We start from the raw sequence: 24,291 nt of genomic DNA on the forward strand, positions 1-24,291 counted from the left end.
ACATCATCCTGAGCAGAAAGCCAGATTAATCGACCTTAGACGTAGGAAGAAATTTTTAAATCTACCTTCCAAAAAAAGCGCAATGTTAAAAAAAAAATAAAAAAAATATATATTATTGTCTAATCTCTGCCATACCTGCGTGCAGAAATTCCTCTGCAGTTTGGTGGTGCTTGCGGGGTGCACGCTACCTAATTCTGCAGGCTGTCGTGCTTCCTCTGCCTAGGATCATGTTGCCCTCCAGTGGCTGAACTGAAAAACAGGGAAAAAAGCCCACTGCGGTATTTTCTGCCTTAGAAATGCATCCAAAGAAGTCTACGTACCATGAAAGTGCAATGGCAAATACTAAGAAGCTACCTCATGCCAATTTTTAATATATTCATATAAGATGAATCCCTCCCTCCCTGTTCCTTTTAGGTATGCAATCTGAAGCAATCTTCAATCACGGGAGTGCATGCTGTTCTTTCTCCGGCATGGAAAAGCATTTAATGACAAGCCAATCCAACATTTTGATTTGCCCTTATACTTCAAAAGGTGTCCAAACCCATTTGCACATATTGTGCAAAGCAATCTCAATAATACATGCCACTGTAATGCATAAGTACCTCACATAAATACTTTTTTTTCAATAGCATGTGACATAAACACTGATAAATTTATATGTGGCAACAAAGGCACAAGGATTTTAGATACAAATATCTATGAAGTCTCAATGCCCCTCTGAGATGCCTCACGGCTTATTTTTTCAGAACATTTAGCATAATAAGGCATTTTCTGTGTTGAAAGTGAAGCTCCTTTCATGAACACCTGTGAGTGCTCAGCACTTACACAGATTTTACTGTATCTCAGACTGAGCATTAAGAAAATGTAACTTACATAACCACTGCCTACTGGTGAGAGACTTGGGTTCCAGTGATTTGTAAATCAGAACACAGGCAACCTACTGAACAAAACCAGAGAATTTAATTTTTAAAATGTTCTTTTTCAAATTTCTTATATTCATAAGAATTTCCTCTGTCACTCTCTGTCTCCCAATTTTTGTAACAAATGAGGGAAGAATCTTATGATTCCTTTAGTGTACTGTCCTAATTTTATCCAATATATATTGAAAAAGGCTATGGCATTGTGGTACAAAAAAAGTACCTGCTCCTGTAGCTGAACCTGTATCATAACATATAGACACAAAGTACTTGGTTTAAGTTGCAAGATAAACTTAATGTCAGAATTTCCTAGCATTTTGGAGCTGGACTTTTGCAACTTCAATGTTTTCTTTACTTTGTAAAGAAAAACACATTAAAGAAATAAAATGAAATTCTGTTATATAGACTCCTGACAGCTACGTGGGTTTCAGCTGGGTGAAACCTTTGGACCCACAGTATATGCTTCTGCCTTTTGAACTAATTAAATAAGTGACAGCTATGAGAGACTGTCCATTTACAAAAGTCACCTGCAATCAAGCAGCAACACCAGCAGCAAAATGTGATTAGAGATAAAACGGGAAAAGTCAGTGTCCTTAAACAGTGGAGATGTTTTCAAATCAGCTGAGCCAGGTGAATTTCAACTAAGGCAAATACAAAACTGGCTAAAGCAATCTCAGGAGTATTAATGATTTTCCTTAAAAAGATGGGTGAGATTACAGATATAACATCTACTTTTAAAAAGGGATGAGGGAGGACACAGATGTCAAGGAGTTACAGATTATTTGTGCTCCAGTTACTGGAAACTAGCATAATAAATAATTAAACCATTTATACCTGCTCAGATGATAATAAGTAAAAGAAAAAATGGAGTGGGTTCTTTTGTTTTGTTTTTAAAGAACAAATGGTGTCAAATCAACCCCACTTTTTTTTTTAATTTTATTTTTCTGAGAGAAAAACATAGGCTTTCTGGATAGAAATTATTTACCTTTGTTTTAATAAGGCTTTGATGCTGTTTTAAATTACATTCTCATAAGCAGGCTAGGAAGCTGTTGTGTATGTATAACAGATCTGCAAAAGCAACTAGAATGTTATACACAGAGCTGTGTCTAGTGGTTACCCCCAGCAGCGGCCATCTCGGGCTGAGCACTTCATGACTTGGCTGAAGACGAAACATGCTTATGAAATCTGGAAGTGACACAAAACTGAGAGGGATGGCAAGTACAATGGCAGAACTAAAAATTGATCATTACAGATTTCATAATGGTCTGAAAGAAGATGCAAGTTGTAAGACAAATGTGCCATTCTGTTCATCAGGTACAACAAACAGCAGGTGGAAGGACTACGGATGTGCAGTAATTCCACAGAACAGTATGTGCGTGCTACAGAAGAGCGTGATGCTCAAGGTGACTTCATGACAGTGTGAAAAAGGTAAATACCACATGGGGAAATGGGATAATAAACAGATTCGGCTTGTGAATTCATGCTTTACCTCTCTGTGACACTTAATACGGCCTCTGCTGGCGCAATACAGCCAGTGGAAGCTTTTACTCTGCTGCCTGAGACATGTACGTTAACTGCTTAGCCTGCAGAACAGAAAGGGGCTGGCCAGATGGAAAGAGGAGGCTGTAAATTCAGCAGCTAGGGTGGAGGGCAGTGAGGAGAAAAAGCAACAGTGACACTCTCAGAGCCTCTCAGCTCCATGTAGAAGGATTTCTGGGGCCGTTTCTGAAGCATTCAGGCTCCTCTGCAGTGGTGTAGGACTAAGAGTTGTGGGTAGCTTGTGTTTCAGCTGTGATCCACCGATTTGCCACAGTTCAGGAGCTTCTACGCTAGAACGTGTCTGGCAGGACACACCATGAGTCTGTATACTCTCCTAACTCACTACCTCTCCTTACAATGTTTTTCTTCAGTGTTTTCAGGCAAGGCTGAGTGGTGTGGTATAATGCTTCCTTATTTAGCTTTTTAATTTTCTTACTACAATAATTTCCTTATGTTTCCTAGCAGACTCATTTCCTTCCATTGCACAAACTAAACTGAAAATGGACAGAGCAGGTAGATCAACAGGTGAGAACCTGTTAAATCCCCAGAAGGATTTTTTTTAATTATTTTTTGGCTAAAGGCACAGTTTTTTAATGTGCCAAGTGTTCATGAGTCATAGATGGCCAGAGGACAAGCTCTGTGGACTTACAGCTGGTCCTCAAAGACTAGTTTTTCCTTAGAGAGTGAAACTGGTGTTTGAGATCTTTTCCCTGCAGATGTATTCCACAGAAGCAGCTAAGCAAAGACCGTCTGTGTGTTAGGTTTGCATCTCTTGGGAAGGACCATCAGGAATCACTAAACAGACATATTAAATGCTGGTGTTGGTCTGCACCACAGTTTTGTCATGTGTTTGCAAGCAGGTGTTTGGAAAGACCTCTTGGGAGAAGACAACTCTGCACACCTTATGAAGTCCAATGCAGGAAGATGCTAACAGATGCACTTCTAAGCTCTGCTTTGCTTTGAGTGCCAATTCCTGTCTACTTCATCTTCCAGCTCGCTGCCAGGCTTATACTGGTAGAAATACAAAGCTGATTGCTGTCAGTATCCTTGCCCTGCTTTGTTTATCTCTGTAGGAAATTCAGTTCGTAATTTCCCAGCGCACAGTTAGTGCATACTTCTGTATATGAACTGAGGTGAAGAATAGGTAATGATTGCAAAGTTAATTCTTCTGTGGAAAGTACTGCTTCATGTATCTGTTTCAATAAAACTATCGGGCTAGATCCCAGATGGCTACAGTATTCCTCTTTCCATGAGGCATTTATCCAAAGTTTTACCCTGTGGGCAATTGCTTCAAGAGGGAGAAAGGCCGTGTCATCTTTCTACTTTTACATTGAAGTCATTCACATTTGCTCAGAGCTGCCATAAGCAGCTGGGTCCCAGCTGCAACTCTCTGGATAATACATTCCTTCTTGTAACGAAACAGGGAAGCCATTTTCCTTGCTGCCTTGTAAAGGCATTGAGTGAAGCTAAACACAAGGCAGGCCCCTTACTGCTACTTCCCAAGAGTGTGTTTATTTAATGCAGGCTTAGTGTTTTGGGGGGAAGAAAAGTAACCAAAAAAAGGATTAAGCAGAGCAGTAAGAACCTCAGTGGGACTGAGATCTGACTCACTTTGTTGCAAATGAGATTACAGCTGATCACCCTGGATGTTGAGTCCTCTGAGATGTCACATTTTTATTATTTATACCCCGAGACTGACATTCAGTAAAATGGAAATGGCCAATTAATCACAAGAATCTTTTGGCAAGTGTTTACAAGCAATGATCTTCAAGTCTTATTCTAAGCTAACAAAGCCCCGGTTTCTCAGGTGGAGCTGATTAGTCAGATCTGATGATTACCTATAAAGGGAGTTCTGTGCAGATTGCAAAGGAAATGAGGATTAAAGTTTGTTTCAGAAAAGATTAGACAGTTTTCATTTGAATGGTGGAAATAGCTCTGAGGCACCAGAAAATGCAAAGGGGGAATGTTTGGGTTTATTGTTTGTGTATTTTGCTGAGAGAGTTATAAGACCCCATTTATGCCAGGCTGAGAGTTAATGGATAGGAGGATCACATCAGGAATTTCATGGTTACAGGTGTCTTTCGTTTTACTCAGGCTTTGTAAAAGAACAGGATGCTGTACCTGGGCTGGGCATGCTAACCTTCCTGCACAGCAGAGATTCCTAGTTCATCCCCAGATTAGGTTTCTCTGAGTAATGTTTGCCATTACTGCTCTAGCTGTGAGAGTTTGGACCAAAGCCTGGGATTCAGCTTTTATGTGCAATCTAAGATTTGGAGGGAACTATGTAGGGTTTTGTGTCAATATTCTGTGCCAACAGTCAGAGCTTGGGTTTACTTCCCAACCCTGGCAGAAAAATAAAATATTATTTGATTATGAAGTCTAGCAAAATACTTTTCTGCTGATGCCATTGCTGATGAAGTTGATCAGTTCTTGTTTTGCTGTTCTTCCCATTTATACATTTGTGTGCACACATCTTTTGCTTTACGCCTAGACTGCAAGCTATGTTGGAAATTGGTTGGGGTGGGAGATTACCTGATTGCTAGACCAAGGAGGGGCTTTTGGTCTGTGGCAAGCACTCCTAGGGACTAGAGTAACATCAGGAACAATAATTATAATAGCAAACAGACCTCATTTCCTTGGCTGATTAATCTGAAGTCTCCTTAGAGACATGCAGGAAGACAACACAAGGCTTTCTCTTGTAATTGCTGACTGGATTTTTTGTCTACTGGTTTCCCATAAAATGTTTTTCATGTTGCCAAGCTGCTTTGTTCCTTTGATATGCAAAGTGCTTTGAAGAGAGGATCCCCCAATTACTGATATTCCTGAAGTATGACAATGTAAAAAGGAGGGAAGGGGGATTTTTGTCTTCAGACATCACTTATAAAAAGGAAACACTTGTGTTTGCACGGTCAGTACTCTGGTAGAAGGTTTTTAGAGTGTTCATGTGAGACTTACTGTTTTGTAGCTATACTAGTATCACCACTTTGCACTCTGTTTTGAGAATAATTATAGATAATAATGTGTTTTTTGAGATACACTGAGAATGGAAAGAACACTGGTAATGCTATTCTTAAAGGACACCAGGAAGGTAACACAGAACAAGTACTCCATATACATGATGATGTATTTGCCATTCTCTGTACGCCTCTGCCAATGATTTAATATCCAACACATGCCAAGATACACATGATATAGCATGTATTGGACTTCAGCAAGTATCAGCAGGTCTAAGTTTCATCAAACCACCTAGATGTAGTTTCACCCCAAAATTCTGTTGTTAATGCTGGGAGAAAGCTAGTATTGTGCCCATGTTTAATTAAATAATCCTGTCCCACTGGTGATCCATGACTTATCAGACGCTTCTGTCGAGCCCAAAGCCCCGTCCTGGCGGCCAGGGGGAATGGCTGCTCCCTCAGCAGCCCGAGCGGGACCCCCGGGCGTTGTGAGGAAGAGGCTGGAGGGCCCGGGGCGGGCGATGGGCGATGTGCCCCGTGGGGGGGGCGACGGACGGGGCGAGTCAGGAGGTCCCGGTGGTGGGAGAGGGCAGGATGGCCACTCCGGCCCCCGAGACTCGCCCTGCTGCTGCCTCTCCTCAGGAACCCCAGCCCACCCAAACCAGGCTTGCCGTTGCCCACGCACTGCGCACACTACGGCCAAAATCGCAGGTACCGTCGTGCCCATGAGATGTGGCACTCAGAGAGCGGCTGGGGATACGGCCTGCAGAGAAAGATGCGGGGGCTATGCCACATCTCCCTTCCCCCTCACCCAGCCGGGCCACAGCCCGCCCAGCTGCTCTCCGCGGCCGGCCCCGGGCTAACTCGAGGCCGTGTGCCCTCATGGTGCCCCGCCGCGGAGACGCTGTGGGGCCGGGCCCAGCCGTCTCAACCCCTCCGCACCTCACCTGCCCTTCGCCTCGTCCCGCCCGCGCCGCCGCGGGGCGGTGCTGCCCCTCCCGCGGAACGCGAAGCGCCGCTGCCGTGTTCCCGGGGGGACTCGGATTGGAGAGGGGGCGGTGCCGGCCGGAGCGCTGAGCGCGGCGCACCGCGTCCCGGAACGAGCGAGATGGCCCGCGGCGGCAAGGTGAGGGGAGCGGGGGTTTTCCAGCGTCCCGACAGCTTTGGGCACCCCCTCCCCACGCGCCTCGTCCTCCGGCTGGCCCCGGCCCGCTGTGGCGGCAGCGTGCTTCAGGGGGAGGGGGCGCCGCGCAGGAGGCTTTGCTGCCCGCTTGGGCCTGGCTGGGCCCCGGGGGGGCCGTGACAGCAGGGCCCCCTTGGGGGCCGGGGCCGCCGCTGCCCGCCTGTAATGCGGGAGCCGCTCAGCCTTCGGCCCTGGGCGGCCGCTTGTGCGGGGTGTTAGCGCCGCGCTGGCTGCGGGGGCTTATGGCGGCGCCCCGGGGCTGCTCCGGTGGGGCCTCTCTGTGCCAAACGTGGCCGGTCCGCTCATCCTCGCCTGAGGGAAGCGGCTTTGCCCCCCTAAGGCGGCTTGTCGGTACCGCCGGCGGCGTGGGGCCGAAGCGGCCGCCTTGCCATCCCTTCAGTGACCCGACTTCGGCGTTAGCAGCAAACGGCACAGCAGTCACGGCTGCAAAACTCGCCTGTGAAACCGATTGACTCCAAGCTGCTGCGGGTGCAAAGCTGTCTGGTACCAAAGCTGTCTGGTGCAAAGCTTCAGTACCGGTGTCTCCGGTTTTGAGCACGGGGCAGCTACCGCAGTAGTAATTACTGGTGCTTTTGCAGTAGCAATGGTTTTGCCCTATTAAAAATGCAGTTTGCTCATCTGGTATGTTTAAGGAATCCTGTTGGTGAACGCTGTGTTAAGGTCTCTTCTGATACAGGGTAGTTTAGTGTCTGTCAAACACAGGTTTTGTCTGTGCTGCAGGCTGAAGTGCTGCTGCAGCAGTATCTTTCTTAGTTCTGTTATAATGAGCTTCAGCACTGAGGTTAGAGATAAAGGCAGGTTCATTCAGTTTTCACCCTTATCAGTACTTGAGCAGTGCAGATTGATGTTAGCTCAGGTGTGACAGTGTTCTCTTACAATCACATGCTGAGCATCTTAAAAGCATTGCTTAGTATACTGTGCCTGAAGATTGTAGTACTGGATGCTCAGGGGTGAGTTGCACAGAGGTTACTAACAGATGAAGAGACATATAGAGGAGGATTACCAAAAGAGAGACCTGCCCTCTTCCTGAAAGAGGATTCTGCGTACCTGAATAGATACTGGGCTTGGAGTTTGCTGTCTTCCAGAAGAGCATGTTAGCACTTGGCACTTGATCGTTTTTTTCTGAAGCAGAACAGCAGGTTTTCAGTCCTGCACTTGTTTGGTTTTTTTGCAGTCATCTTGCCAGCTGTGAAGAGCAGTTTTACCTGGTTTGGACAACAGGATTAGTTCAGCTGCGAGCTGTTGTGTGTCTTGAGGCAGAACAGCAACAAGCTGAGGGTCTGCAGCTGCTGATGCTGGTAGAGTAAATCCTTAGGCTGGCAGGTGAAGAGTAACAAGGCTCTTCTGAGAACCTAGTGCAGTTTCAGTTACTGACTCTGTTCTACTCAAGGATTTCACAGACTTAGGTGACTCAGAGGCATTAATTCCTGGCTCCCAGGGTAGCCACTAATAAAGGCAAAGTAAGGAACAAAGTGTGGAGACTGAGTATAACCTGCTGAATGTCTTGTGGAGCCCTGTTGCTCAGCCTTCTTCCTCTTGCCTTGTCTTGGGAGGATGCAGGGAGTTAAACCAGTGCTTGTTAAAATGGTGGGGGAGGTACACAGTATATTCTGGGAAAAGGAGGGTAAGAAAATAGCTTGACCACTGCTAATACACAACATCAGAGAGCTAATCTGGGTAAGCTGTTCTTAAAGACTTGATATTAGGAATTATCTATTTGGATGACAAAAAGAATCAGGTTCTTTTTGTTGATGTTTAAAAAGGTGTATATATATAAGATATTTTATAACTTGAGTTATTTGCATAGCTGTATACAAGAGAGCTTAGACCAACGCCTTTTCTTTCTGTTCATCCCTTTTGCCTTGCAAAAGTAAACTATGCATCTTGTGCTGCTTGACAATCTTCTCGTTTATTGCCCACATCCTTTCGGCAGTTTCATGTCTTGCAGAATTGAGTGTATTTTGCATTTTAAAACAAGGAGACTTGGCTCCAGCCTATGTAATACCTAACTTTCCTGTGTTCTGGCAAATAATTTAAGCTACTGGCAGTCCACTTGGCAAGATTTTGATCTACATTTAAAGAACCTTGCTTTAATAAATGACAACAGATTTGAGCTGGCCTTTTGTCAGTGTTCTTGGAGATGCATGGCATAATTTTGCTGAATTTCCATACAGCTTTATTGAGCTGGATGATAAAATTGCTTAGGTTAATTAAGGTAAGTCGAGTCTCTGGACTTGGAACTTGAGAGGAACTTAGCAAGAGCTGAACAAGAGAAAATGGCTTCTTTTAATTTGTTTTGTTCATGTACTCATTTATAAATCAGTTAAGGGGAAGACTTGGGCAGTGTTATATATAGATCAGTTAAAGCGATGATCAGAAATGCAAACATATATGCTAGCTTGTGGGATTTAAGCCCCTAAATTGAAATCAGAGTTCATCCTTCTAGGGCATTAAGAGCTTAGCTGTGTGCTGCAGACGCTGGTGCTCACTGCAGGATACCTCCAGTAGCATAAATGTTCTGGCTCTCCCTGGAGGCTATAGGAATGTTGTCATTCTTGCCGTTCTTAGGTTAGACCAAAGAGTGATCTCTACAGCTATTATGAGTGACTGTGAGGTCTGGATGTAGCTGTAGAGTTTAGGGAGGAAGCTTGTATCTCCACCTTGTGTTGTGCAGATATACTGTATTGTGTTGTGCTTGTAATTGTTAGCCAAGCTACCTTTGTTCTATTTCCTAGTGTAGAAGAGCCCTTGGATCCCAAATATGTTCACGGGGTTGTACAGAAAGTGCCTGTATTAACAGATTATTGTGTAATACAGGATTTTTTGTATTTTTGACTGTGCGTGGTACAGGATTAAATGACTCTCAGTTGAGTGCAGTAATACTGGTTCTGTCCTCCACCATTGTCTCTTATTAACAGTTATTATGAAAGAAATTGATGTAGTTTGATTTCTAGGGGTTTTTTATGTACCCTTTTAAGTAGTTACGCTTATATTGGCCCTTTTGCATTCTTACTCAGTATTGTCTTTCCTTTCCAGGTGGCCATAGTGCTGTGCCTGGATGTAGGCTTTACAATGAGCAGTTCTGCCCCTGGTGAGGAGTCTTCACTTGAACAAGCTAAGAAGATTATGATGAAGTTTGTGCAGCGACAGGTATGTGTGATAAAAAAACCGTTAAAAAAGGAGAGGAAGCAATAACATCTGTGACATATTTTCCTCATTTACTAGTAATTGAAATAAATGAGAAATGAGTAAGAATTATTCTGTTTTTATGCAGGAGTAACAGTGCTTTTTGTTTCAGCTGTGCTTTTGTGGATGAGGTGTGGTAGTCTTCAGGGCAGTAGAAAAGGGGAAAACAGGTACTCTCTTTCTCTAAAATGTTTCAACACCCTTAAAATTTACCACACTGAAGACTCATTTCAAGGACTGAGTTGGCCAATTTTACTTGTTTTATCCCAGATATCCTCATGTCAATCTGTTAGTTTAATTATATCTAAATTAGTAAACTCTCTAAGATTACATTTTGGTAGGATAGCACTGAAGAAGAAAGAAAAAGTAAATCCACTGTATCTGACATTGTTTCTTAATTAGTTCAGCTAGCTGGAGTGTCCTAACATAGCTGTGTGTAAATCTACCTGTGTTTTTATTCCTGTTTTGTACTTTCTCTATTTCCAGGTTTTTGCTGAGAGTAAAGATGAGGTTGCTGTAGTTTTGTTTGGCACTGATGCTACTAGGAATAACCTTGCCAGTGGAGATCAATACCAAAACATTACTGTACATAGGTCACTAATGCTACCAGATTTTGATCTGCTGGAAGACATTCAAGATGTGATTAAGCCAGGTTCTGAACAAGCAGACTGTATCCTTTCGTAGTAGAGCGCTTTTTGAACTGATTCAGCTGCGTAGGTGACAGGAAGTTAGTGTTGTGAAATGGACTCAGATTTGCCTCTGAGGTTTTAACTACTACCATAGTTCAACTGATTTGTGGTTGTAAGTTTGTTCAAGAGCAGATTAGCTGCTTTTCGACATTCTTTTAGGCTAGAAGCGGGAGTCTTGGCCTTAGGGAATCATTACTTTTACAAAGTGTTCTGTTAATTAAAGAGAACAAAAGATAGCAATAATATAATTTTAGGCCTCAAGGCATGTGTTTTTTAAAAATAGTGCCACAGAACTTGGTTTATGCTTTTTCAGCAAATAAAAGTATTATTTATGAAATATGTCAGCAGAAGTAGCAGAAGCCAGAGAGAAGAATAGAAGTTTATCAGACTGATTGCTATATAAAGTATTTGTAACATTGCCAAATGTCACTCGCTGGTTTGAATATTGTTTATGTTTGAATGTGTTCTGGTTTTAGGTGCATAAAGTGAAGAGTTTTAAAAGAAGATGATCTATATAGTGTCCCTCTGTGTGTTTCATTTACATACCGTTCAACTTCCTGTGTTTTGTTCCCTCTTTCTGGCCGTAAAATGATTGCTGTGAGCTCGATTCACTGTCAGAGCTGTTTCGGAGAAGTGTGCAGCCAGTCAGCTGTACCTTAGCAGAAGCAGTCATGTTCCTTTCATGGGTAGGCAGGTTTGTGTGCAGTGATAAAAATATGTTCCCAATGAAAATTGTGCTGAGGAAGAAACTTATCAAGAAATTGTCTGATGCAGATATTTTGGAGGAAAACTTGCATGGGAAAATAGTACCCATTGAAAGTACAACTAAATTTTTTTTGTGGGTGCAAAGTAATTTGTAAATATTAGATTGCTGTTTCATTGGACTTGAGCCTCCTCACTGACAGTTAAAAGATTGGGCTCTGCAGCAGTCTTTTTACTGTTCAATCAGATAAATGGGGAAGAGACAAGATCACAAAACAGACAAATTTTATAGGAACCTCTTGCACAGTAGATATTTGAAGAGTTCTTGTCTCAATAAATTTTGCTTGTTTGCTTGTTAACTAAAATGCATATTTGTCAGTGCTCGGGAGGAGGTGAAACCAGAAGATTATTTCATAGGAAAAACTTTTGTGACATGATTCATGTTCTGTGATTTTTCGTATTGAGATTTTTCTTAAACTTGCTTAGTTCTGGATGCAATTATTGTGTGTATGGACTTACTTCAGAAGGAGACAATGTGAGTATGTAACCCAAAGCCTTTTACAGAATTCTGACCTTGCACTTTGGAGCTGATCTGATTTAGAAAAAAAAAGAACAGCCTCAAACCCTACTCCAAACATTAAGAACAAACAACATACTACAGGAGTCTGTCCCTGAAGAATCCCCAGGAGAGATTTAGTGTCTTGAGATGATCTAAGAGCTTTCTGATGCAACTGGGAACTTTGCAGTAGATTTGTGAGAATACTAATGCCACTATATGAAGCATGAATACTTCACTTAATGTTGCATTTGTGATCTCTTTTCAAAAAAACGTTAATTCAGATGCTAACATGGCTAGAAAAGGGCTACCAGATTTATAAGGGTGATGGTGTTTCTTACTACAAAAAGAAAAAAAAATCAGAAAGGTGACTTTGTTCAGCCTAGCAAAGACTGTCAGAGATGAGGTGGGTCTTTGTAAATACACAGGCTGTGGGAGATAAACAGTGTGTTTTCTTACTGCACCTTTAAGCTGAAAGAAAATGTTGTCACAAGTGTTACAAAGTTGTCAATGAATGTACTTAGACTGGAAATGTGACTTTCTGACACTCGGTGAACTGATGGTCTGGGGAAATCGAGATTGAACATGTTGTTAAAGAGATTATGCAATCTAACTGAATACAGAAGACAAGACTTAGGGATGTAATTTATATTTTTATTAATAAAGTCCAGTTGGTGTGGAAAGTTGTATCAATTTAACAGTTAAAACTGAGTTTTGAATTAAAATCACTGGATTAATGGCAGTATAACCTTGAATACCTAAAAGCAACTGCTCTTGTTGTCTTGTGGGTAAGTTTTTGGTATGCACTGAACACTTTGATACAGATTTTACCTTCAGTTGAGAAAATACTATCAGGTAAATTCAAGAAAATCACCCTTATGCTTGAATATCCAGATAAAAACTGTATCAGTTTAAGTGAATTTTGTTCTTTATCTGGCAGAACTTTCTAATGTTTACTGTTACTGCTTCTTAGTGTATTAAATAGGCTTTAAAGTCCATCTTATCCAGTGAATCCAATGAATTAGTTTACTAAAATGGAACTCCCACCAGCAACAGTAATTTAAAATACATTTTCCATTTTCACAAAAGCAGATTCACAGCTGCAAAGGAAATATCCAGTATAATCAGTAAACTACCTAACATATTTTATTAGCGTTTTATTGACATAGGTGACAATTGGCAGAATTCCATTCATGTATGTGTGGTTAGTGATTTTATACAGTCACAGGGCCAGTCTCGTCAATTTTAGGGGGCAGAAGTGAGTAGGGGGAAATCATATAAAAGTAAAAACTTAGCAATGATAGAATAACTACCAAGTAGGTTTGTTTGCTTGGGTTTTTTGTACAAGTATATTACTTTGGTAAAGCTTTAGTTTTCTAAGGAAAGAATTAGGAAAAGGCCTTATAGATAATATTCCTGATATATGTGAATGTTCTGTTTGTATTTTAAGAGGCAAGAAATACGAGAAGAGACACATTGAACTGTTTACAGACCTTAGTAGTCCTGTCAGTGAGGATCAGCTGGAAATTATCATTGCTAACTTGAAGAAAACAGGAATTTCACTTCAGTTTTTGTAAGTATGGAAGTGGCTGTTGTACACTATGCATTTTTTTTAAAGGGACATTATTATTATTTCTTAATAATGATCATGAAGGAGCTGGTGATCTGGTCATGTATTGGTTTCATAGATGTGTACCAGTATGTAATATGATTGTTATAAGTACTTCTATCAATTACATATACCATCAATTCCAGTTATGAGCCAAGTCCCCTTGATTAAGTGATATGCAAATACATGTTAAGATGCTGGCTGCTACTCTAGTTCAGCTTAGCCATAAGTCTAAAATGGGAGACAAACGAACGATACAAGCAGATATAGCCTCAGAAGTAGTGGTTTTGTCACAGCAACAGCCTACATACTTTTAGGTAAGGGAGTTACTGGGAGAAAATAATGAGGCAGTGTTGCAGATGTTTATAGCCTGATTCTGGTGTTAGTAGAAAAGCAAGTCTGAAGAGAAGGATTATATTCACAGTGATGGGCTTAGAAAATTTAAGTGGAAAATGGAAGCAATGTCTTAAGCTTATGACAGAAATCCCTTGGCTGTCTTGGTATAGGTATAGGCATTGATTTGAAGAATCAATGGCGGCGCTGAGATCTGTATTAATTGTTGCACGTGATGGTAACATAAGCTGTAGGCCTTCTTGTAGGAGTTTTATATAAGAGCAAAACTTTGTGTGAATGTTTATGTTTGCTGTTTATCACAAATAATGTCACAGGAGAAATTTAAAGCCACAGTTTTACTTCTGACCATTTAAATATTAACTTTCACCTAGATTCAACATTCTGTAAGGTGCAATGTTGTGAACTTGAAAAATTCATTGCAACCATTTGCGGACCCATCCGCAAGATACCAGAGGGGTTAGGTAGGAAAGCATGACTGAAAATCGTGGCCTGATTCTCCACACATTTGTTGCCTGTGCTTGGGAGAGGCTGAACGTAAAAATGTCAGACTACTCTCAGGTTCTGTCTGCACAGCAAAAGAAGGTAAGCTTGCAACATGCCTTGACGTGCCCCTTTTAGCTTAGTTGAGCAATTGTTGGCACTGGAGGCAGGGGAAACACAACACCATGAACCTGAGTGCATCTTGCCAGCCAGAGTATGTCTTTCAGAGACCTGATATTTAGCCTGTGCTACCTTGTCTCCATACCTGTAGTTTGCTCTGCAGACTAGCACAGATGCTCCCACAAGGATTTAACATTGCAGTTCTGTGTGAGTTTTCTGATAAATCTTTACGTTTTCTTTGTGACAAAACAAAGGAAAGGCCCAGTGGCTGATAGAAGCACTAGGGAAATGTTGCTGTTACAGCATTAGCTGCAGATTTACACCTTGTCTCACAGCCATGCAAGCAAATGATGCTTTGAGAAATACACGTATAAATGTAAAATACTCAGGATACTGGTTTAAAAAAATAATTTCTTGCTAAACCTTGTGCTTTTGTTATAACCCTTGCTTCCGTCTCTTATGCCCTATTTATTGATTAGATTGTAACTTGTGGCAGATAGTTGGTTTTCCTCCCTGTTATCAAGTGCCAAGCAAATGCTGAACACTGTGTGGCTTTGGGTATTATACAGTTCTCGTCACAGGATTAAAGTAATGTAACTTATGTATCAGAAGTTTGAAGCTTTTTGCTGTCATAACAGCTTTAAAATACAGTTTCTCTATTTATCAGTGGATGCTGCTTCCTATAAAGGCATCAAACACTTTGCTGAAGTTTGTTCTTTAATTCTGCTGTGTGTGACATTGTTGTGCATATTGTTAACTGCTAATGATGTGTTGCTCCACAGATAAGTTTAGTGAGGACTAATGAGGTGAAACTAAAGTAGAGATCTGTAGGCTGCTTTTCAAAAACCTAATACAATGGTAAAATTCTTCTGCTTTGTGGAAATGTGGTAAAAGGTATCATGTGGTTCATTCAAAATCGGATCAAATGAAAGATTTGAAAAATCTGCAGGCGTTGTCCAGGGCGCAGGGTAGAGGATCTTACACGTCCCTCTTTTCTGTGGTTATTATATTTAGTTAACTCTGTTACATTTTGAAGAGCAGCAAAATCATTTTATCTATAACCCCTGGCTAAATTTTTAAATCTGATTCTTGAAGTGCAGGAAAATGTGTCATCTTCAGTCAGAAATTCACCTAGTGTTGTAAGCTATTAAAATCTCAGAGTAACATTTATTCCAGAGCTACCTAATAGCCCCACTGCAGACAGAGTCCCATTTGCTGGCATTTGGAGCTGAAACAGCATCACAGGCCTGGACTGGCCTTTAACAAGTCATTTAGAGCAATCCTTTACTTCAGACTGGGTCAGTTGTATGTATGTCATTGCTGAGCGGTGTTTTTCTAATCTTTTTATAAAGACTTCCAAGTGATGGAGACTGTTCTGTCTCCTCAGGCAGTTGGTTCTAAAATTTATGGTTTGAAATGCCTTTATCAGGTTTTTGAATATCTGACCTGACTCCACGATGCAATTTGAGTGCAGGCTCTAAATGTAAAGCCTTTGCCACTGTCTCCCTCGGCATTCTCCTGGAGAAACTGGCTGCTCATGGCTTGGACGGGTGTACTCTACGCTGGGTAAAAAGCTGGCTGGACGGCCCAGCCCAAAGAGTGGTAGTGAATGGAGTTACATCCTGCTGGTGGCCGGTCACAGGTGGTGCTGCCCAGGGCTCAGTATTGGGGCCAGTTCTGTTTACTGTCTTTATCAACAATCTGGACAAGGGGATTGAGTGCACCCTCAGTAAGTTTGCAGATGACATCAAGTTGGGGGGAAGTGTTGGTCTGCTTGAGGATAGGAAGGCTTTGCAGAGGGATCGGGACAGGCTGGATTGATGGGCTGAGACCAACTGTATGAGGTTCAACAAGGAGAAGTGCCGGGTCCTGCACTTGGGTTACAAACAAAGCTACAGGCTTGGGGAAGAAAGCAGCCAGGTAGAAAAGGACCTGGGGGTGCTGGTTGACAGCCAGCTGAACATGAGCCAGCAGTGTGCCCAGGTGCCCAAGAAGGCCAACAGCATCCTGGTTAGTATCTGAAACAGTGTGGCCAGCAGGACTAGGGGAGTGATGGTTCCCCTGTACTTGGCACTGGTGAGGCTGCACCTTGAATCCTGTGTTCAGTTTTGAGTGCCTCACTACAAGGAAGACATTGAGGTGCTGGAGTGTGTCCAGAGAAGGGCGATGAAGCTGATGAAGGGTCTGGAGCACAAGTCTTATGACAAGTGGAGAGGAGGAGACTCAGACGGAACATTATTGCTCTTCCCAGCTACCTGAAAGGAGGTTGTGAGGTGGGGGTAGGTCTCTTCTCCCAAGTAAGGGTAGGTCTCTTCTCCCAAGTAACAAGTGATAGGACAAGAGGAAATGGCCTTAATTTACACCAGGGGAGGCTTAGAATTGGATGTGAGGAACAACTTGTTCACTGAAAGGGTGGTCAAAGATTGGAACAGGCTGCCCAGGGAGGTGGTGAAATCAGTCCTTGGAGGTGTTTAGAAAACACGTAGATGTGGAGCTTACTCGTGTGGTTTAGTGATGGACTTGGCAGTCCTGGGTTAATGGTTGGACTTGATGATCTTTGAGATCTTTTCCAACCTAAGTGATTTTGTGATTCTATGAATATAAAGAACTGATTGTTCCCTTCCTATCTGCAACAGCCTTTTATATTTAAGACTGTCTTGCCCTCTGACTCCCTTTTCTACAGGCTTTATTTTGTTCAATCTTTTTTCACAGATCTTGTTTTCTAATCAGTGTTCCAATGCCTTCTTGTTATGTGGGCATCTTTCTTTGCGTATGATGCTCAGAACTGGTGCAGCACTCTGGTCAAGATATTACCAATACTAAGTAGACTGAAACACTACTTCATGTGTTTTGCAAACCATGTGGCTAGACTGCAACTAGATAGAAAACAATGATTATGATACAATTTTTGTTTTGTTCTTGGTTGGTTATTTTAATTAAGAAGAAAGTCAAACTAACTGCTTCTGCTTGTGTTCTTAGTCTCCCATTTCCAGCGGATGTTGATGGAGGTGGAGATACAAGTGCCTATGTACGTTCCCATGTGCACAGAAATTCTTTCCCAAGAAAGGCTTTAACTAAGCAACAGAAGGAAGGCATTGATGTGGTGAGGAAACTTATGCATGCTTTGGACCAAGAAGGAGGGCTGGAAGAAATTTATACTTTCAGGTAAACTTGGCTATTCCTCTTTATCATACTGTAAATTTACTTTTTGATCTCTTTCCTGAAAGATAAAATGAATAAGTAATCAGTCACATGGTTTCCAGTTTCACTGAAGTCAGTGAATTCTACTTACTGTACACTCAATCCCTTTCAAACAGCTTCTTCAGCGGCTTTTGAATAGGTAAAAAACTTACAGATTTCAGTGGAAAATGAATTTTCTATATCTGTATTTAAAGAAAAAATCAGTTTTTTTCCATCTTTAGTACTGGATTTTGGAGGGAATGTTTCTATAAATGAGATTTGAAAAGCATGCTTTCGAACAGTTGGAATTTGTGACATAGTGCAGGTAGAACATCTGCGTTTAATGGTAGTCTGTTCCTTGATCGCAGACTTGTTTTAGCTTACTAGTTTATCAAACTCCCTCAGATGGTTTCAGTAATGTTTGTTGAATCCTGCTCTTTAATCACAGACTACTGTGCCATTATGCCAATCAATTTACTTTTTAGCAACATTCCTAACGGAAGAAATGAAAGATGTTTTTTCACGTCATGTGAAATGATGTGAAAAATGAAAATGAAAAAGAAAGTGAAAGTGAAAAATGAAGAATGAAAATGTATGTGTGTGTCTGAAAAACTGTAGCTAATGAGATATCCAAGGCTTTTCCACATAGGTGTTGTCTCAGTTGGAGAACAAGCAAAATGCATCTATACGCCGTATAGAAGTCTAATGTTACTGTTGTAGTAGTTGTATTCTACAGTTAGGAAGTGTGATCTTTTAGACTGTGTTTTGCAGGAAGCTTAGTAGACCATAGTTGTAATGTGGTTATCAAGTGTAATTTTTAGCTGAGGGTGGCACCTGAAAATATGCTATTATTCATAATTTTATTTGTGGGGTTTCCTTCCCTCACTCCACCCAGCTGCTGTGCTTTGCACCTCAGCGTCCAGTTAAACTGTTAATTGAGCATTAGAATGGGTTAGTGAGGAAACATGTATCACTGTGTGTGTGTTCCATACTAGTCAACAGAGCAGTCCGAGTCTCAGGAGAAAAGCAGGCTTTGTCATTGCATCAAAAGACTGCACACAAAAGCAGTATCTTTTTGTGCCCGTTTAACCTTTAGGATAATCCATAAGCATAAAGCTACTATGGGCTTGGCCCCTTCTTTATATTTTTTTTTTGTCACATGTTCTTGCTACTGTATAAGATGTTGTGGCATGCTTTCAGGGGAAATCCAAAATCTTTGGATAAATAGGCATTTGGCTAGTAGATTAAAGCTTTATTTTTTTAAGTTATTTAAGAATATGTGAGGTTTTAGATGCAATTAAGTTGCTTATCAAGCTTTAAGAAGTCAGCCTTGCAAATCTGATGATAGTTTACCAACACAGATACACTCTCTGTTTTCCTCTATTCATTATTCCTGCTGGTAAAAATATCTGAACTCTTGTGAAAATAAAGTCATTCCAGGAAAGTAAGTTGTTATATTTTGTAGGGTTTGGTATTTTGACTGTTGGACAGGAGGTGCTTCTGCAGTCTCTGAGTTTTGGGGGAAGGGATTGGAAAGCAAAGAGACTTGTTTTTAAAATACAAGTTGAAATGTGTATTTAGTAGGTTTTTATTGGCTGAGTCTTCTTCGATAAGTGAGCGCTTTTCTTCTATAAATATAAGAAATTAATGGGTAGAGTTAAGTTGAGCTTGAATGGCATTTTTGGGCATTTGACACTTATGTATTTGACTTTCACATTCATCCTTAAATGTATATGTTGCAGTACTATTAATGCTGTAATAACAAGTTCTTTTTCAAAATTCTCTATCGGTGTCTCTGTTGCCCAGAAAAATAATTTTTCCTCTCTTCCTTCTGGAAAAAAAAAATTAAAAAGGAAATGCAATGCTTTTCTTACTATAGAAATCCCAGTGTTTTTCTCCTTTCATTGTGCTTCTGTTAGAATTAACACCTACCACCACCCCCACCAACCACCCCCCTGCTTATACTAAGAAACTTCAGAAATAGAATACCAAGTTGAATTCTGTACTAATGTTTTTAGGAGTTGATCTTAATATCTGCCAGACAAGTGCTTTAATCAAGAGAGTTAGATTTTGGGTTTTATCATCATGTGAAAAATGCGAGGTCAGCACTGTGTTATCTTTGCTTTATCATGCAATAAAAAATAATTTTGAGTGCTTTCTCTGCATTGGAATTTTACAACAAAATAGCTGATGCAGTTTGTATTAGCTGAAAGCTGTTCTGGGGTGCAAGTCTATTTGATTTCACAATTATGCATTATAAATTACTTCTACTGTAAATTTTTTATTTTTGGACTCCATTATATAAAGGTACGCAATTAACACTTTTTAGTATAAAATCATTACAGTTACTTTTTTTTTTGTTTGGTTTGGTTTATGAGCTTGTATATATGCTATTTAAGCTAGGAATACTCAAAATAACTTGTTTCACTCTAACAGAATGCCCTGAAAATAATGAGTTCATTAGTACTGTATTCAAAAAAAGTGTCAAAATTAATTACCACACAAACAAAAAATCCTGTTAATTGAAACTGGATTCTTCATTTCTTCACCTCCACTACATAAAACATTTTACCACTTAGATAGTCTTTTCTAATTTGGCTTGTTCCGCTAACTACATGCCCTAATTGGGTGAGCACAGATAAATGTAAAATGCTTAATAAGCAATTGTGTAGTTTCATCACAAGGCATACCGTCTTTAAGTCCTAATGTCACACCATCATAAAGGCTCAAGATGGCAATAATCTACTGTATCACTTCTTTTTTTTCATTCGCTTTTTCTGACAATAGTTAATGACAAGATTATTCATACAGTTTATTTTCTAATGCTTTATGCAGTCTAAACTGAAACAATTGGAGTCCTGCATCTCCTTGAAGAGAGAGTGTATTGTCTGTAATATTTTATTACAGTTCATCAGAGTTCATTTCTGTTCTCCTGATTCCTTCATTTAGCGAGAGCCTGGAGCGTCTTTCAATGTTTAAGAAAATGGAAAGAAGACCTATGGCTTGGCCTTGCCAGCTCACTATTGGTTCTAATTTGTCTATAAGGATTGTGGCCTACAAATCAGTAAGTTCATAAAATCGTATGCTTTAGTGGATTTTGGCAGCAAGTTAGGTGCAGCTGCATGCTTTTTCCTTAAAGCTAAGAAAATAAAAGATAAAACAACATCCAAAATAATTATGGTAGGGATTTTATGTGTGTCGAAGCCATACATCTAGAACTGTGGTTCCCACAGCAACTCTAGCTTCACCGTATTGAACACATATGTTACAGAAGTAAAATTCACGGTGTACAGAAATAGAAATAATTGCTATTTACGTTTTGACACTTAATGGTATTGAAGTTGAAGAACCTGATTAAGGATGCTGTGATTGTGTGCAGCTTTCCATTCTATGTCAGGGATGTGTCTGCAGCTCGATGAGACTTAGATATATTTCTTAAGCCCTAGGCATGAGAGGAGTTATGCACATGTGTATGTAAAATGGTGGGTGTAAATGTTTTACCAGCTATTGTTTCAAATCACATCTATTGTTATTTTGGACTTGGAAAAAAAACACCTCCTTTTTCAGCTTGTTTGCTTTATACCGTTTGGCAGAGCTTGTGCACAGTCTGTTTCCTTTACAGTTTATATGGGTCCTTCACACAGTGCTAGGAAGAAGTAAGTGTATTTAAACACAGAAAATATGCAAAATGCCAGTTACTGAATAATTAATAGGTAACTATATAGTGTGGCAGCGCTGATGGATCTGGTGAGATGGAGATTAATTGGTTTGTTATTTGAACCCAAGACTAAGAGTCTGACCAATATTGCAAGGTTTCAGGAAGATGCATTATGAAGTTGAAATATATCTCATTTCTGAGATATAGGCATACTAGCTTTGAAACAGGTCTCTGCTGCCAGCTTTCTATTTATACGTATAATTTTTTTTAATTAGGATACTGTGCCAGACCTGTACAATTATGCAGTAAGAGTCCTCTCCCAAAGGTGTTTATACACAAGATAAGTTAAGCTTGGGAGAGTAAGCAACATGAACCAAGTGACTAGCCCAAGGTCATATAGCAGTTGGATCAGAGCTAGGGATTAGACTTGTGATATCCTCTGACATAATCTGTTCTGTCTTTTCTGTTTTCTGCCCATTCTCACTCACTAAGTATACCATCAATTTCACTTAAGTAGAGAGAAAATAAACCATTTTTCTTTCCCTGTAGTTGGGGAACATTCACTCACTGCAGATGTTTGTTCATTTTTTCCCCTCCCAGTCTTGTATTGCAACTGGGATCTTTTCTTGCCTTTTGGAGAAGCTGCAGTAAAGAGCTTATGTTTATCCTGTAGTGTAGTAAGTCTGATGCAAAACTTGGGCATACAAACTGAATGAGCTTTGAGTGTCCCTGTATCTTTAACGTATATCTTTATGTGTGGAGTGGCTGGAAGACAACGGACATATTATGAGCAATCCAGACCAAGTAACTGTTGCAATAGCAGGCCGAGCAGGCCGAAGCTGTAACAAGCTGCAGGTGTGAAGGACGTATGCAAGGCCAAGGGAGACAAAGAAACTCTGTATTCACAGAGAGATAAGAGAGTTGGACAGAACAATGAGAAAAAACATCTCATCGATGATGAGCAGCGTGTGGGTGCCACACCAGAACCAATCAAATGGAGTGTGATGCCACATGAACAACAGCTAAGTGGCATAAAAGACACGCAATTCGGGGAAAAAAGAGAGAGTGACATGTAACCGCATAGGTGTGATGGTCATTACTTGGCTGGCTTCCCGCAGGACCCTCTTCATTAATGCTTTGTCAAAAGCTTTTATGTAGATAGAGGAAGAGAAATACATAGCAAGGAAGTTATGTGTTATCATGTGACTGAAAGACTTCCACAAATGACTTAGCCCATAACGAAGACAAGTATGTAGTTAATATGATATAGGTCAGGTGTTAGGTCTCAAACAGATGTAACTGTGCTGAAAGCACTGTAGTAGCAGTTAGAGATGCATATTTGGGGCTGTCATTTGTCCCTTATCATCAAAGTAATGCAGCACTTGGTCTAAGAATTTTTTGCATGTTCTGGTAAGCGCTCCGGATCCCACTGAAATGTTAAACATTCCTTTTCTTTGAATTCTGATATAAAGGTCACAGAAGAGAAGGTGAAAAAAATTTGGACAGTTGTGGATGCTAAAACCCTCAGAAAAGATGATGTGCAAAAAGAAACTGTTTACTGCTTGAATGATGATGATGAGACAGAGGTTCAGAAGGAAGATACTATTCAAGGTATGGCTTCTTTATGTGCACCTGGAAGACAAACTGAAGATAATAGCTTGTACTTTTCAATCACCTAAGTGCCTTTTAGCTTTATAACTTGAAGCCTTGCTGTGATCTTAGAATGTAAGCTCTGTAAGCTATGGAACACAGAGACTGTTATGTGAGACTCTTGGTCTTCACGTATTGTAAACATTTTTGCTTTTGCCGGTAATAGGTATAATAATAATACCACCAGGTGGAACTTGGAAGGCACTACAGCTTCCTAAACTGTGTTCTGTGGAGTGCCATACCTCAGTTCTGTAGTGAGTAGTGCTGCTACCTCTATTCTGTTTTCAAATCTTCAGTTGTACTGACAACATGAATACCTTCATAACGCTCTGTTTTTTTCTAGATAAGCAACTGCTGTAGATATTCTGCAATTGGGAGGATGAAACCATTAAAGGAAGGTTTAGTGTTCAAGAGTCTATTAGCTTTCTGTTTAAATTCCACAGCAGGTTCAGTCTGAAGCAGTGGTTTGCAGAATACTTCTTTCATAACCTTCAGCGTCTGAGTGGATTAAATTCCTTGAAAGACTAAAGGCCTCAGAAACAATGAAATAGTCTACTTTTAAAAAATGTAGTTAAGCAAATGTGGGGTTTTTGTGATTATGTAGATATATTTTACTACTAGTTTTTTTCTTTGCTGTTTCAGTCCCATGCAAGTAGGGCAGGTGTTTTAAATATAGAAAGGGCAGAACTCTTCAGATAACAGTATAGAATATGCTGTCAAATGAATAAAATAAATTAAAAAATTAAGATAAATACTGTGGTTTTTTATTTTACCTTTTTCAGTTGTAGCAACTGTAGGTGGTTTTGTAGCAGATAAAATTATGTCCCAAAAGCAGTGTGATTTTCTTTTTTTCTTTAAGCAGAAATGATAATTAAAAGCTCGTCATCTGTTTTATAACTTCAAAACTTTTAGTAAAAAAAAATCCACTTTTTGTAGCAAATGTGTTTTGAAGCATTTGAGACCATTCTCTGCTGATGTCCTCACTGCCTAAGCTGGTGAATGATTGTGGAATACTGGTAAAAAGAAGTGATAAACAGTTCAGTGTGAACAAAAGAAACCAAAAATTTCTCTTAACGGTGGTCTGATTTTTCTTAAAGAGCTGCCGATGCCTCGTGCACTTTAGTGGACCTTTTGGGAAATGTCATAATTAGACAATATTTTGCATCTGAAGCACCCCTACTGAATTTTTTTTTTTTCATTTTGCCTGTGTGTTTGCTTTTCAGTTTCCAGGAAAATATATCTGCATATAGGTTTTTCATCCAGGGATTTAGCTCTGTTACTTCTGCTTTCTTCACACCTGAGGGTATCATCCTTAGTCTGTGACAGTATAATAAAATGATGATGATGTAGGGAGGATGTTGGAGCTTGAGGTGGGGGAACAAGCAGCTGGAACAGGTGATACCTCTGAGAAACTAACAGCTTCCTATTTTGTGGAGATATCCCTGTAATGTAGGGCATGGGAAGTAAACCACAGAAACATGTAGAAAGACCAG

General features: G+C 40.5%; 1 protein-coding gene across 1 annotated transcript in view; it reads left to right on the top strand.

Moving 5' to 3' along the window:
• The first annotated feature begins 6,425 nt into the window (after positions 1-6,425).
• The window catches only part of XRCC5 (X-ray repair cross complementing 5), a 53,964-nt gene continuing 36,098 nt past the window's right edge, over positions 6,426-24,291 (top strand). The window contains exons 1-8 of the mRNA XM_037396346.1: positions 6,426-6,536; positions 9,651-9,764; positions 10,287-10,470; positions 11,678-11,726; positions 13,198-13,320; positions 17,290-17,475; positions 20,440-20,554; positions 22,621-22,759. Of these exons, the coding sequence (XP_037252243.1) occupies positions 6,519-6,536; positions 9,651-9,764; positions 10,287-10,470; positions 11,678-11,726; positions 13,198-13,320; positions 17,290-17,475; positions 20,440-20,554; positions 22,621-22,759 (928 nt within the window). The 5' untranslated portion in view covers positions 6,426-6,518. The remainder of the gene's footprint in view (positions 6,537-9,650; positions 9,765-10,286; positions 10,471-11,677; positions 11,727-13,197; positions 13,321-17,289; positions 17,476-20,439; positions 20,555-22,620; positions 22,760-24,291) is intronic.

Source organism: Falco rusticolus, chromosome 8 (assembly GCF_015220075.1).
Source record: "Falco rusticolus isolate bFalRus1 chromosome 8, bFalRus1.pri, whole genome shotgun sequence".
Classification (NCBI taxonomy): domain Eukaryota; kingdom Metazoa; phylum Chordata; class Aves; order Falconiformes; family Falconidae; genus Falco; species Falco rusticolus.